At 37.0% G+C, this 15948-nt stretch overlaps 1 protein-coding gene across 9 annotated transcripts in view; it reads left to right on the top strand.

Annotated features, from left to right (window-relative positions):
• LOC5571510 (cAMP-specific 3',5'-cyclic phosphodiesterase) overlaps positions 1 to 15948 on the top strand; it is a 360385-nt gene that overhangs the window by 302886 nt on the left and 41551 nt on the right. The window contains exon 1 of one of the 9 annotated variants that reach the window (XM_021848410.1): positions 482 to 1437. The exons of the other annotated variants lie outside the window; for them this stretch is intronic. Within the exon in view, the coding sequence (XP_021704102.1) occupies positions 1022 to 1437 (416 nt within the window). The 5' untranslated portion in view covers positions 482 to 1021. Of the gene's footprint in view, positions 1 to 481; positions 1438 to 15948 lie in introns of those variants that run through there. 9 annotated transcript variants of the gene reach the window in all.

Below are 15948 nucleotides of genomic sequence, written 5' to 3'. Positions count from 1 at the left end.
ATTAGGACTATCATAAGTTCAGTTTATCACAAAACCCATCTGGCAATCATCGGTGTGTGCTTTCTGAAGAATTTCATTTAGTTCACTGCATCAAAAGTTGTATAGCTTGGTAAAATGATAATGAAGCATTGAAAAATACTAACGGTATGTTCCACGTCATTATGATGGTACACAGTAGTTGATATACGTCAAAATGAAACATAATCGATTTCCACCTCTATGCTGTAACCTTATCACTTCGTGACTCATAGTGGCCCAAAAATCACCAGCCCACAGTGCCTCGGCAGGCTCGCCACGAGATATCGCGTTCCTGTATTGGTGCCCTGTAGCCCGAGTGTGCCAAAATCGAGAGGCATTGCAAGAAGCGTCTGCGCCGACAACAATTACCTACCACAATGATTGATTATAGAGTCTGGGCAGGCGTACTTGGCCGGCACTATAGTCTGGTAGGAAGCAGTGGCTTGCGAATCTGTTTTTTAGAAACCGACGACCATACACGAGAGATAGCATAGCATTATTTACATTTGAGCTCGCGCAAATTTTCCTTTCTTCCCGTATTGAACTTTCCGGTCTGTACTTCGGTCTAATGTAGAAAACGGTAACTGTTTGCTCAATTTCCCAGCTTTGCGACTACTTTTTTCAAACCCTAGAACCTAGTGAGTTTTAAACAGGAAGTGGTACAGTGATTAGAAACACTTCAGGAGAACGCAAACGTGACAAGTGAAGTGAACACTTGCATAATGCTCGTAATCGTGCCAAGAGGGAGTGCATAACTTGTTCTCCGGAAATTAGGGCACCGCAATTCTTGGCAGGAACAGTGCATCTTCCTCTCGTCTTCGTTCTTTTTTGTGCGGTGTTCATACTGTGAAAGCATCTCAGTGCTGAAGTGAATCTATTCGAGTAACTTTAAACTCAACTCTTCGTGAACTAGATAAGTGCTGTTAGAATAATCAATCGTACGCTGGTAGGCAATACCTACAATTAGAATTTTAAACTCGGTATCAATCCAACAAAAAATGATATGATTGTTGCTGTATTTGTACTATTCTCACTGTTGCGTGGACTCATACAAAAACGAAACCCTATCGCCCGCAACAATCTGTCGTCACCGTCTGTGGTAGACCAAGACCAAGACCAAGAGCACCGTCAGGCCCAACTGAACGAATCGGCAGTTGTCGAAGCGAATCTCAACTCGTCACTGGAGGAACTGTGCGTGTCACTGCAGAGCGATACGCTTTACTCGTCCGCAACCAGCAAGATCTACGATAAGCGCCGTCAGGATTCGTCCTCGATATGTTCGGATATCTTCAACACGGACGAGGGCGGGAGGTCGGTGGCCGAGGAGGCGGTGCGCATTACCACACGCAAGAGTCTGACCCGCATTCGGCGATGCATGTCCAGAACCAGTCTCACTCGGAGGCGACGCACGACCGGAAGGTACATAGGGGACAGTGGTTCAAAGTGCACTCGCGTGGGGGAAAGTGACCCAGTTTATATTGTAATGGAGTTACTAATATTTACAGTACTTTCTGGGTAGGGAATACTTAAAATAACTTCACAAATGGATATCAAAATTTCAAATTCAAAATATTTTTCTTGTATTTAAAATACTTCAACTAGGAAAGAATAAAATTTTCAACTCAATAAACAAAAACTCTCACGAAAAAAAAAGAAATCACGAAACGAAAGTTTTTTGGATTTTTTTAAAGTTACGTCCTAAAATCGCTTGATAATGGTAATCTAATAACTATTTTCGATACCCGATATCATCCCTTTGGAAATAAAGCCTGTCCACGTTAAATTTCGGACACCCAAATAATGGCAGCAAAAAAAAGTTACTCATAATTCAACAAAAACAATTGTTTATTTCAGAATAAAAGAGTTATATCTACAAAATGAACAGTTGACAAGGATGTTAATCCTTCTTTCTGTAAAATTCTCGAACTTTCTGTGGTACACCCGCCATCCGTGTCCGAAATTTATCGTGGACAGGCTTTAACAGTCAAATTTAAAATTAAATTTTCAATTGTCCAAACAAAGTTTTTTCATCCAATAGAATAAAAAGGCTATTACAGTTAACTCTCTCTTACTCGATATTCCGTATCTCGATATCGAGTTAGAGAACCATAGTAAAAGTTGATTTTCATGGCTAACTCGATGGTCCCTTGGATCGCAGTTACATTGGTTTTGTGTTTTGTAACTCGATACCTCCCTAACTCGATGGTCCCTTCAATATCGAGTAAGGGAGAGATGACTGTATTACAAAAAAAATTGGTTGTAATGCAGATATTTGTGCATAAATTTGAACTAGCGATACAAATTTAACTTTCTTTTGGTTATTTCAGTTAAGTTTTGAACGAGATATTAAGCAGTATGCTACTTCATAGAGAGTGACTCATTTTTACGAAACACTTCGCATAAAGTTTTGAAAATTTACTTAATATTTGAAGAAAGATTGTAAAAACATTTTTTTGCAAATAACAACTTAATATTTTAAAAATAATGTATTTATAGCCAAATCGAAGGTTTAAGACTAGGCTTACACGTAAAGCCTATTGAGCTATAGAGCCTATTGAGTTATGATTTGGTTGAGATACAGCTATTTGAAGTTTGCTAGGAACCATAGTTGACGAATTTAAAGCAGTCCAAATTTTCTGACTCTTCCACACTTACGATGTTGCTAAAAATCGAAAAAAAAACAGATCGATCTCAAATTTTGAGAAATCGTCAATCAATGGTATAGAAGTCTATAGAAAATATTAACAAATGATTTCGAGAACATGAATTTTTGAGGTTTTGCCCGGCCATGCGCCACTGTGCAACGCCCAGTATCACCTCTAAATAGGTGATACCTGTTTTGTTTTGCTTGTCACATGTAATCAGTTGTAATTGAAGCTAGACTTATCTAGTTTGATTTTTGCTTAAAGTGGTCCACATCAATCAGGAGTGGTCACCGGGAATCGACTCCAAGCAGAAATAGTCCATTTTCTGTGTTCAATGATATCAGGATATCAAAACGACATTTTATTTCAAACTAAACGTGGTTTGTATTGTATTTAGATGTGCTTCAAATATATTTGAGGTTTTTAATTTTTGGACACAGTATGTTCTTGTTATTCCGATTTTTTCATCTCTGACAAATTTTCGTCAATCCACTTGGCATGATAATGGATTGCAATAATATTTAGAATGTAACTGCAAGAAGCGATGAATAATAGTCGTAAGATATCGAGAAAAATCAGAGTTCAAATGAGCTGTATTCATCTAGATTCAGTAGATTATGATCAAAATACTATCATGGTCTAATGTTGAACCTACGTGGCAAGAGAATGGCCTACTGGAGGTCCGGAATATCCGTAAAATGGCCAATCCATCAATCAATCCATCTTTTGTTCTAGACTTCTAGAGCGTCGCGATTTTTTCTAACCTAGTTATATCCCAAGTAGCACACGAAACATCTTCTAAAGAGATGCAAAAATGGTTTCAATCGCGTATCAATAAAAGCATCTGTAACTTACATGGTTCTAGTTCAGTTGCATATCACTATCAAGGCTCATAAAGTTTCATTTCCGTTCCAATGAACATGCATTTCACTTCTTGTTTGACGTTCAACATTTTTGAAACGACAAGATTTGCTGCAAATGCCCTTTGCAAATAGCAATGAAGTCAAGTTTGTCAAGATGTTTCCAGCAACTTTTCGAACAAACTCTTGAAACTTCTCCCAAAATGCCGATTTTAATGTTATGTTTCAAATTACTTTCATTTAAAGCAGTGATTCCCAAAGTGGGCGAATTTGCCCCCCTGGGGGCGATTTTCAAGCTCAAGGGGGCGAAAATTTGTGAAACAGGATTTGGGGGGCGAAAAATCCAGAAAGGGGGCGAAAAGGCTAACACTGGATCATTTGAAAATAATTATGCATAACCTTTGGAAGGACCACATCTGAAGGTTAATCAATTCCAAACTTAACTAATTCCAGGAATATTTTATCTTAGATCGATATATCTCTAATAATGATAATATTAAAATGATGTTAGACAACACTTGATAATTATCAAACATGTTTGTGTTATGCATCTATGTAATATCATGTGAATTTTCAGAATGGTCGGTATTTGAGATTTTCACAAGATCGGATGATAAGTCACAGATTTTAAATCACAGCAAATTTTGGATGTACAAAACATGTATCTGAGAATTTTTAGAACTTTTTGCAAATGCTCAATATTTTATACAAAGATTTTTCTTGTGTGAGAAATTTGAGGTTAGGAAGCTAATATTTCTTTTATTGGCATCCAGCTTTTTACGAAAAAAAATCTACGGTACTCATGTTGAAGTTTCGGCTGCACTAATTCTTATCATTTCTTATGGTACAAATCATTTTAGAGACACATTTTGAAAAATTTAGCAGAATCGAGTTCCAAAGACAAAACCGTTGAAGAAATGTCAAAAATTTGAAGAAATGTCATAGATGCGTTGGATTTGAACCTTCAGTATGTCCAAAAAAAATCTGTGTTACAAAAATGATATCATTGTATTATTGAAAAATAAGTTGAAAAACACTCTGGATTTCCATATACTTTTTCAGTATTTTTTGATTACATAAAAAAGCGTCCCCAGAAATATCAAACATTATTGCAGAAATTTTAGAAATAGCGGATAAATCAGTATTAAATCACAGTTAACGAATCATCCCTCAACTACGCCACAAGTTGGCGCATTTGCATAAATTACATTAAAATTGATTAAACTGAACCGTACTTGTATCGAAAACTGATTCAGTAGCCTTTAATGCACGCAAAATATTGTGAAAATTGCCTTTATAAATTGCAGTCCAGTAAATTGAAATTAAATTAAATTAATTTAAAATATTGAATTCACGTATCAGGGGGGCGATTTCAGATAACTATTGGTCTCAAGGGGGCGAAAGTTGAAAAAGTTTGGGAAGCACTGATTTAAAGCATCCGCAACTTGCATTCAATTTTTGTTTCCATACCCACAACTCAAAAAGATTCATCCCAGTTGCGACCAAGTTGCACTAAACTACGTGTATGACAGCTAGAAGTTTGTTTGTTTGAATCGAGTTGCAATATGGTTGAGTTGCACTTTACGTATCTTCTAACAACGAAAACATGGTCTAGCAACAGTTTGTTTGTTTGAATGGTGTTTCTCATATGTTGCGTGGAAGTTTTTGCAAAAAGTTTAGATTATTTCAGGCGTGGTCTAATTTCCACAGTAATGAACTGGTATTCCGAAGGGTGCAGTAAAGTTATAGGCAACAAGCTTTGATTAATGGGCCATGTGGTCGCTTTTATAGTGCATTGGCGAAGCAATTGTTCAAAGAGCTGATGGAGTAGTGAGTAGAGGAGAAGTTTGGTGATCTTGAGGTCGGAAGTTTGGTTCTCGTTCATATTTTTGTTTTCTTTTTTTTCTCTCAAGTATTTTGCCACAAATAAGCAATTTCGATATAACTTAAATATGTTGCAAACAGACTCCACCTCTTGCGCTTTTTTCGTTGCTGTTCAGTGCAATTGAAAGTCATATTTTCAACCATTGACAACTTGGATTAGTTTCAAGAGATTATTTTATTCTTGAATTGAAACAAACTGTGCTGCTTGGGATAGTTCTAGTGCGCTACGAACTTTTCTAAAATAAATTTTCACTATTTCAGGATGAAATCAGTGAAAGTATTTTTTTTTCATATATCACTTTTTCGAAAGCGATTAAATGGACCGGTTCAATAATTCACATAAATTACGCATTTCAGTCGTACAATCCATTTCCTATTAGCAAACATAAAAAAAACATCAATTCAAGATTAAATCAGTATGTATAATAAAGCAGTTCCTCATATAAGAAAATGTCATAACACTTCGAATTTTACTATTATAAAAATACGCTCAATCCAAATAAAATCACAAACTGCACAACTTCCTTTGTATGCGAAATGATAATTTTACTAGTTCACCTAATTTAAAATGATAATTTTACTAGTTCATTGGTAAAACAAACCGGTTCAAAAAAGTTACACATTACGACTAAACTGTTTCTAAATTATAACTGCAAACTTTACTGGTAATGTTCTGAAATAAAAAATAAATGGTTTACCGGTTCAAAGGCGAATCGGCAAAATGAACCGGTTCAAAAGTTACATATTTCAGTTACACGATCAAAATTCTATTGAATTTATAACAAACTCTATTAGTTATCTTTTGAAATAAAAATAAATTATTTTGCCGGAACAAAAATAAATGGGTAAAATGCATTGGTTAAATAAGTAGCACATTTTAGATGTTCGACTAAACTTCCATCAAATTGAAGCAGCAAACTTATCTGGTTATCTCATAAAAATATAAAAAAAAAAAATACAGGATCAAAAGTAAATCGGTAAAATGAACCGATACAAGGAGTTCAACATAACAAACTTGAAGAAGAAAATGGCCCGACCGGGAGCCGAACTCCAGACCTTCCGATCAGAAAGCAGGCTTGCTACCACAAAGCCAGCTTTCACTGCTTGTTAGTAGTTAGCTTAGCTTAAACTGACTACACATATCAATGGTTGCTATTCCGTGATTGACCGAAGACAGTGAAAATGCACAAAGAATCAACTAGAAGTTCGGCTGGGATTGGCCATAATCTTCTTCAATGGATTTCACGGATTTTGTCGGTAAAATAGTAGATTTCACAGGAAAATCTGTATTTTTGTTGTTTACAGTTCAAGTTCGGTGATTTATTTCACAGGATACTGTGATTTATTCTAAGTTTGTACAGTTGTATAATTAGTTTGCTGTCCATTGACAACAGTAAAGTTTAAGGATTATTGTTTCAGAAAAAATACCGGTACAAGAGTGAATCAGTTCAAAAAGTTATACATTTCAGTTATACGATAAAACATATACCAAATTATAGCTTCAAAAGCAAACCGGTTCATGAAAAACAGACATTTTTGTTTTTTAATTTAATTTCCCATCGAAATAAAATTTTGAATAATCGGTTTTATCGAGTTATCAGTTCATATTATGACAAGATTTAACATTACACTTCGATTTTCATTGTTATAAAAATACTTCAAACTGAAGAAACGCTAAATGCATGTGTATTCTCATATGCCAGCTCAAAAGTGAATCGGTAAAATAAACCGGTTTAAAAACAACATATTTTAGTTGTACGAACTTCACGGGTTATTTTCTGAAAGAAAAATAAATAATTTTACCGATTCACAAGTTAAACTGTAAAATGTAACAGGTCAAAAAGTTGCAGTTTGACGTTTAATCTGCTACGAAAATATAGCAGAGCAAAATTCAGCAATTATCTTCCTTAAAAAAGGATTTTACCGGTTTAAAGTGAATCGGTAAATCGAAGTGGTTCATCAAAAATCATGATTTAGCATGATATTTCCCCTCCCATCTAAATTAAATTTTGATTAAATCGATATGTATAATGAACTGGTACATCAAATAACAAGATGAAACATTACACTTCGATTCTCATTGTTATAAAAATACGTTCAATCAAAAAAATATCCCGCATTTCACAATTTTCCTTATTTGCTGCTCGAAAGTTAATCGGTAAAAGAAACCGGTTCAAAATATTACACATTTCAGTTGAACGACTAAACTTCCATCAAAATAAAACAGCAATTTTACTGGTTATCTTCTGAAACTAAAATCAAATATTTTACCGGTATAAAAGTGAATCTGTAAAATGAACCGGTACAATATACAATATAAGTTACATATTACAGTTGTACGACTAATATGCTATCAAATGTTAACAGTGAACTTCACGGAATGTTTTCGGAAACAAAAATAAATAATTTAACCGGTTCAAAGTTGAATCGGTAGAATGAAACCAGGTCCGTCCCACTTGGGCTCAGATTGAGTACCACTTCTTGTACTGCATTTGGTCCCTCGGTACTGCAAAAGGTACCCAAATTTGACAGATCGCAGTACACTTTTCCCGGCATTCTAAATTACCTTATGAGCCATTAAATTTTGGGCAACTGCAAGGGACATGGAGGTCTTTATTTTGTCTTTGATGAAACGGTTCACAAAATTACACATTTCAGTTATACGATTAAACTGTTACCAAATTATAGCAGAAAACTTCAGCGATTATCTTCTGAAATAAAAATATTTGATTTTACCGGTTTGAAACCGAACCGGTAAAATGAACCGGTTCATCAAAAAACAAGATTTGGCATAACACTTCTCCTCCCATTGAAATTATTTTTTATCTATATCAGTTCATTTTTGGGCGCAAGAGGGTTAAATTTTGCAAATTTTCAGACAATTCGGTCGAGGAAAACCCCCCATTTCAAAGTGAATCATGAAAGTACCCAAGTGGTTCTGCACCCTACATTTATCCAACGAGGCTCGCCGAGTTGAATAATTACAACAAGTGCTGAAAAAAATCGAGTTCTGTCAAGTTCTGATACGAGTTGTGCACAACTTTTTCTTGCAATTCCGTGGAAGATCACTTGAGGGTATCAGAAACCATACCAGAATGCATTTACCATTATTTTGTAATTTCTAAAAATTGTTATGCGTAATGAAACGATGTTGCATAATATTCATTATGCAACTAATTTCAGTTTCGTAATAGTAGTTTACGTAACAAGTTGCAGAATGACGAATTTTACAGCACGAGTGGTACCATTAACAAACGAGGCTTGCCGAGTTGGATAGTAACGACGAGTGCTGTTTAAACCGAGTTCTGCAACGAGTTGCGTACAACATTTTTTGCAATTTCGTTGTAGACCAATTGAGAATATCAGAAATCGTATCCGGAAGCATTGACAATTATTTTGAAAATTTACGAAAATTGTTGGGTAATGATTCATTACGCAACTCGAAACAATTTCGTAATGAAAAAGCATTCGGTAATATTTTTCATTACGTAACTGCTTTCAGTTGCGTAATGAACATTACCACACTGCTTTATTCTGTGCAGGGGGCTGCTTTATGACAGATTGGCGTGATGAAAAACAGCCTATGGGTCACTTCACAAAAACATGTCTCTCTTTCACTCCTCCGTGAAATTTGTAATCAACAATGCAAGTGGAAGTCAAAGACCCATACAAAATCAAAACAGAGCAGAGCCCTATTACGATGAGAAATTGCAACAAAATTCTTACACCTACTATATTTTTGCATTTATGTTTATTGTTGTTTGTTTATTGTTTGTTTATTTGGTTTCTAGCTTCATCTGCTTTTGCTTAATGAAGCGTTTGATGAGGAAAAGCCGATTTGAGTAGACCAACAACTCGCGACTTGCTCAAAAAGGCGTAAAAACCTCATATCTTTTCTACATAAACATTACAATCACTGTCAGTAACAATTATAAACAAAGTCATTAAATACAATACGATCACAATTACTTTTCTACAAACATTGTCAATCATCATAAAAATTAAAAACTATTCGTGCATCATCCATCCATCCAAACATCGTGGTCTACAGGAAACATTACGATGATCTCTGTTCAAGGTCGGTAATGAGCCTTGTAATCGGCGTTTAAACGCGGTTGTAGAGATGTTAAAGTCGAATACGTGAAATACTTCGTTAAATCTGGCAGATATGAAACGGATTGGGTCATGAAAGCCATATACTGCACGGCGTGGCTCAAGCTGTAAAAAGTTGCGCTGGCGTAGAATTCTTTCAGGAGCATAGATGTTCAATCGTCCTAAAATTTCGATAGAGTCGACTTCTCCCTGCAATGTTTTTCCAACAAACACTGCTTGACTAATACATCTCCTTTCTTCTAATGTCCGCAGTCCGAGTAGTCCGCAACGATCTTCGTACGACGGCAAGTTTAGCGGGTCACGCCATGGAAGGCTTCGAAGCGCTTGCCTGACAAACTTTCTTTGTATGGCCTCAATTCTGGAGATCCAGTTCGCTTGATATGGGCACCATACAACAGCATTAGATTCCAAAATTGAGCGAACTAGTGCACAATATAATGCCCGCAAACATAGAGGATCATGGAACTCGCTGGTTAGTTTAAAGATGAAGCCGAGTTGTTTGTTGGCCTTAGATATGATGTGTTCGTAATGTAGACGGAAAGAAAATGCCTGATCGAGTATAACTCCCAGATCTCGGATATGGTCGACGCGCTCCAGATGTTGATTCAGTATTGTATAGTGGTGAACAATTGTTATCACGCTGCATTTAGCTAGGCTGATTGTCAGCTTATTATTGGAGCACCATGCTACGAATGAGTTTAAAATCCGTTGGAGTGTGTAACAATCTTGAATGCTGTTAACTACAATGAAAATCTTAACGTCGTCCGCATAAAACAATCGACAGCCCGGTGGTAGCAATCTTGAAAGCTCATTCACGTAGATTGAAAACAGCAGAGGTCCCAAATTACTTCCTTGAGGAACGCCAGTTGGATTAGTGAAGAATTCCGACGACTCATCGCCTATTTTAACTAGCAGCTTGCGATTCGTGAGATAGGAATTGAACCAATCAATAAGGTTTGATGAGATTCCTAACTTATTCAGTTTGGCAAGTAATATTTTGTGATCAACTCGGTCGAACGCCGACTTTAGATCAGTATATATCGCATCAATCTGTGATCCAGCATCAATATTTCGAATGCAAAACGAGGAAAAGTGCAAAAGGTTCGTTGAGGCTGACCTTCTAGGGTAAAAACCGTGTTGATCTGAAGAGATATAATTCTTACAGCTCGCAAAAAGCAACTCGTAGATGATGATTTCAAAAACTTTTGAGCACGCGCATAGTGAGGTAATTCCTCGGTAGTTCTCAACGTTTTGCTTGTCGCCCTTTTTGAACACTGGAAACATTACAGAAATTTTCCAGTTAGATGGAAACAGACGCTGTCGCAGAGATTCGTTGAACAAAAAAGCTAGCGGACGGATCAAATTGTTTGCGCATTTTTTCAAGAGACAGGATGGAATTCCATCCGAGCCGGCAGCGGTTGAATACTTCAATTTAGAGATGGCGGCCTTAACCTGCTGGTGATCGATTTGAACGTTGCTCAATTCACATACATTATATGGTACATCGCGGCACGTAGCTTCTGCTTCGTCATTAGATGCAACACAGCTGTTGAAAGCATGCTTAAAATGCGTGGCAAACAACTCACATTTTTCGGCGGATGTGTTAGCAGAATTGTCTTGTAGAAACATTTGTACAGGTAAGCCGTTTTCATTACGCTTGGAGTTCACAAACGACCAGAACTGTTTAGGATTTCGACGCAGGTTTTCCTGAATGCTCAAGGTATATTCTTGGTATAAAAATCTGTTATATAGCCGGTAGTTGTTGCTCGCATGATCAAATTGTTGTTTAACATGTGGGCATCTAGTTCTGCAGAACTTCCGTAAAAATTTTGACCTAATTCGTTTAAGCTTCTTCAAGCGAGCATTAGTCCAGGGAGGCTTGGGAGCAGGTCTACGAACAGGAACGTAATCGGACATTGTCCTGGTAATCAGGTGATTAAAGAGGTTCACGGCGTCGTCTAAGTTCGGGGTAGATTCTATAATGTTCCAGTCAATTTCTGTACTAATGTACTAACATTCTTGTAACTCAAAGCTCCAAAAAGTTCTTTTATATTTTTCACCGTTATATAGAAAGATAAGTTTAACTGTTCATTGCAGTAAGGATTTAAAAATCTCGAAATGCTGTGATTATTTTTTGATACCTATGAACCAATGCACGAGTTCACTAATTTGACGCTTGAGCGGTGCAGAATTCATTCGTTGCTATGGTCACGTAAATAACACGGCACCGCTCAAACGTCAAATAGTGAACTCGTGCATCGGTCCATAGTCTTGGTATTAGAGTATAAATGCTGATTTGCTGCTGGAAAGGAATCGCTCAAGAAAATTTTTGAGGATTCCTCGCAGAAATTTCCTACATCGATTCCCGTTTAAACTGAAAAGAAATGTCACTGTGGTGAGGTGTTTTCTTGGGCAATTTCTTGCCAAAATTCCCCATGCAATAAGGTAGGCTAAGAAATTACTTGTCAGCAGCAAACCAGCCTTAAAGCTTGATTTGCTGAAAAGGAATCACTAAAGAAAATTAGAATTACCCCTATGACTAAAAACACGCATGATATTTGAAAGTTAATGTGAAAAACGGAATAGGTATACCATAATTAGCAAATACTTTTGTCCGGCTTTTGTATGGAGGCTAACCACTGTGTATTACAGGTCGGACTCGATTATCCGGAGTATCGATTTTTTTTTTCACTCCGGATAATCGAATTGTAAAGGAACTTAAAATCTGCGATAAATGAACTTAAATATTTTCTTTTTTCGTTGTTTTATTTATATGATGCAGTGACGTTGCCAGATTTTTTGTCTAGGAACATTAGGGGTCTTGAAAAGCAAAATAAATTTTTGACCGGCATACACAAAAAAGCCTTTTTCGTACCCCCTTTTTCTTAACTACGCCCAAAACTGCTAAGCCATTCATATTTTATATTGTAACACTAAATTATATCAAAATAATGCATAAAAACTGAAAAACAAAAATATCAAAAAATATATTCCGGATAATCGAGTCTAAAATTCCGGATAATCGAGTCACCGGATAATCGAGTCCGCCCTGTACTACCAATTAAAAATTTCTAGAGCTGTAATATTTGGCAATTCCACTATTCTATTATTCCTGAAAAAAAAAACATAAATCGGAAGATTTTGGTGAGTTGGTATCAAACAATCTCAAAATAATTTCTGTTTTCCAAATATATCTACGTAAATATTCAAGGACCCGAAATATTTTTGACCTGAGAAAGTTCAATATTGCAATATCCGAATGAAACTGACTCATTTGGATCTGACGTATTTGGTTTGCCTACTAAAAATTTTAACTTGTTGTTTTGAGTCGAACATAAGAGCTGGTTGCATCAAACACAATAACCAAAATATATGTGATGTGTGTGACCACTACCTATATACAAGAAGCGCAATGGATAAAAGACGAATATTACTCAAAATTTGTAAAATGTTGGAAAAAATGCCCTGAGTTATATTCACGTTAAGGTGAAATTTGTTTATGATTTTATTAACAAAATCCTTTAAAATTCAATATGGATGCTTACAGACCCGGGTTAAAGATGCGGGGCCCAGATAGCCGTAGCATATCATGAGAGTCTGTTCATCATTATCTTCTAACGTCGTATGTACGATACGCATATCTATCCTAATTATTTCACATTGTATCTACTAAATGATTGAAATAATAGATATGGACTAAAGTTTCATTCTCAACATTGTGATATTGAAGAAATGATACATTGCCATCGATTACTCCAACAACCATGTGAAGTTTCTAGCAAAATTTTGTTATTCCTCTGTAAAGTGCGACTGAGCCTTAGTTGGCATTCTAAACCACCTTACCCTATAGAGACATTGTTGCGCTGATGAATGGGTGATGGATCGTGACGTAGAAAGAAAAAAAACAACCGACGAGACTTGAATGCACAACGCCGATGGGCGCTTCGGGTTTTGATTGATGAGTTTTTCGATTTGCGGAAGCGTGGAAATGTTTTTAATTTATGGGAACGTGTTGATTTTTTTTTTTGCGAGGAGCTTTTTCCATATCAGATGTGTGAAATGCCTTTGCTGAGCTTTCACATTAATTTAGAGAGAGTGATTGTATGGAGCATATAGAAAAGTTAAACCATGCGTCTCCTTCGAAATGTGACGTAGTGAGAAATTACCTCGTCAGTCTTGTGAGGTAAATCAACGAACCAAAAGATAAATTTGTTTTTCAGTGGGGAGAATTCTACTGCTTTTGGATGATTAATTATGATATATGAGTGGCATGGCATATCATTAGCGATGTGGCTTAATGTACGCAATTTCTAGGATAAGGTAAAATCGGGTGAAATTGATCAGTGGGCTGAAATCGATCTAGGTGTCACACGATTTTGTTGCCTACAAATGAAGTGCAAATAAAAGTATAATTTGTAACTATGAGAATAGTTTACATTATCAATTATCAATTTTTGGCTTGTGATCTTCGTATCTGCCACACGATATACACATGCAAAAATAATCAATTGGCAAAGAATGCTCTCAGTTAAGAACTGTAGAAGTGCTCGTAAGAATACTAATCTGCGAAGCAGACTCAGTCCCATTTGGGACGTAACGCCAGAAAGAAGAGCTTGTATATTTAGAATGTTTTTGCACCATTGCTTCCATTAGGGTTTTATTCTCACGTTCACACTGAACTGTGTGAACTAACCTATAAATATATTTCGTAATATTTTGATAAACATGATTTTAAGGCTAACAATGTATGGCCGAGAGGGCCGTTAGGCCGAAAGGGTCGTTAGGCCGAAAATGGTCGATAGTTCCAATGAACTTAGGATCCCACAATAACCGCTGTGAAATATAACTAAAAAGAATAGCCTTTGATTAAAAGAAGGAAAAAACACTGATGAATGTGTTAGCCAATTGAAATAGTAGTAAATGATCAAATGTTTTTTCGGCCTAACGGCATTCAGCCTAATGGCCTTCGGCCAAACGACATTCGTATTCTTGATGACGCTGTTTATTTTTTTTCCATTTCTCAAACGTTTATTAAAATTACAGCCAATTAGCCTGCGTTTCCAAAAACCGCATTTAATTGATCAGGAATACATGAGGTTCCTCAAATCTTGCAATTATTATTATTATTATTATTTATTAACGACACTTTACCCTCGTCAGGGCATTCGTGTCGGGCTAGTCGTTACTTTACAATACCTAGATTTCACTGTATATTTCGATTTCCCTAATGAATTTCAGGATTTTGGTTTCCTTTTCCGTGCTGTGTTGTAGAATATCTGCAACTGATCCGCTGATACCGCAAGTCATTCGTCTTTGGTGGTACCCTCTGCACTCGACTAGTATATGATGCACTGTTATTTGTACACCACACCAGGTGCACAATGGAGGAGAATTGCGGTTGAGTATATGCGAGTGTGTTAGCCTGGTGTGTCCTATCCTCAACCTTGTTAGTATCCGCTGGTCCGCGGCATTCGACCTGTCTGAGCATTTCCTGGGGAGTTGCTTGATTTGCCTCAGATGTCCTTGGCTTCGGAACCATTCTGTTTCCCAAGTTAACCATATCTCCTTTTTGATAGAACGCGCAACATCTTGCGCTGGTATAGGGATATCGAGTTGAGTTTGATGTCTGCCGTCTTTAGCAAGCTTGTCAGCTTGTTCGTTGCCGGCGATACCGGCGTGACCTGGTACCCAACTGAAGACTATGTTCCGTTCTCGGGCAGTTTGTTCGACAGTTTGGATCCATGGATGTCTGCATCGACCGCCAGTTAAAGCATCGAGACAGCTTGCAGAGTCAGTAAATACGATGACCTTTTGTTGATCGCCTACTTCCAAAACAGCTTTTTTTAGGGCAAACGCTTCTGCGGAGAATACGCTGCAGATGTTTGGCAGCCGAAAGCTGTAGTTGATGGCAGGCGTAACCACCCCAGCGCCAGAGAAGTCGGTTTCCTTTGAGCCATCAGTAAAAAAATGTTCGTAGGATTGATATTTCTCACTGATGAGTTGTTTGAAGGTCGCAATAACGATGTTCTTGTTAGCGCCTGCTTTGAGTGTGTTCCTGAGTTGGTTGTCGACATGCGGTGGTGCTACGTACCACTCCCGTTCAGTGGTTCTTACGATGCTGTTGATTTTTGGGAGCGACAGTCCTGTTGTTTCCTGAAGGAGTTGTTTTACTCGGTTAGCCATCGGAAAATCTACTGATTTAGGGTTCTTTTCAATTAATCGTAGCGCTAATTGGGATAAGCGCAAGATTAGAGCTAAACGGAAAGGAAGACACCCCGCCTCGGCTAATATCGATAGCGTTGGGCTCGTAACAAATGCTCCGGAGGCTTGACGAACAACCTCGTTGTAGGTTGGACCTAGTATTCGTTCCATGTTCTCGAGGCTGATACTTGTTAGACCTACCCCGAAGAATAGTTTTGAGATGACTA

This window comes from Aedes aegypti, chromosome 1 (assembly GCF_002204515.2).
Source record: "Aedes aegypti strain LVP_AGWG chromosome 1, AaegL5.0 Primary Assembly, whole genome shotgun sequence".
NCBI lineage: Eukaryota > Metazoa > Arthropoda > Insecta > Diptera > Culicidae > Aedes > Aedes aegypti.
Note: the sequence above shows the minus strand (reverse complement) of the source record. Positions and strands in the feature narration are given on the sequence as shown.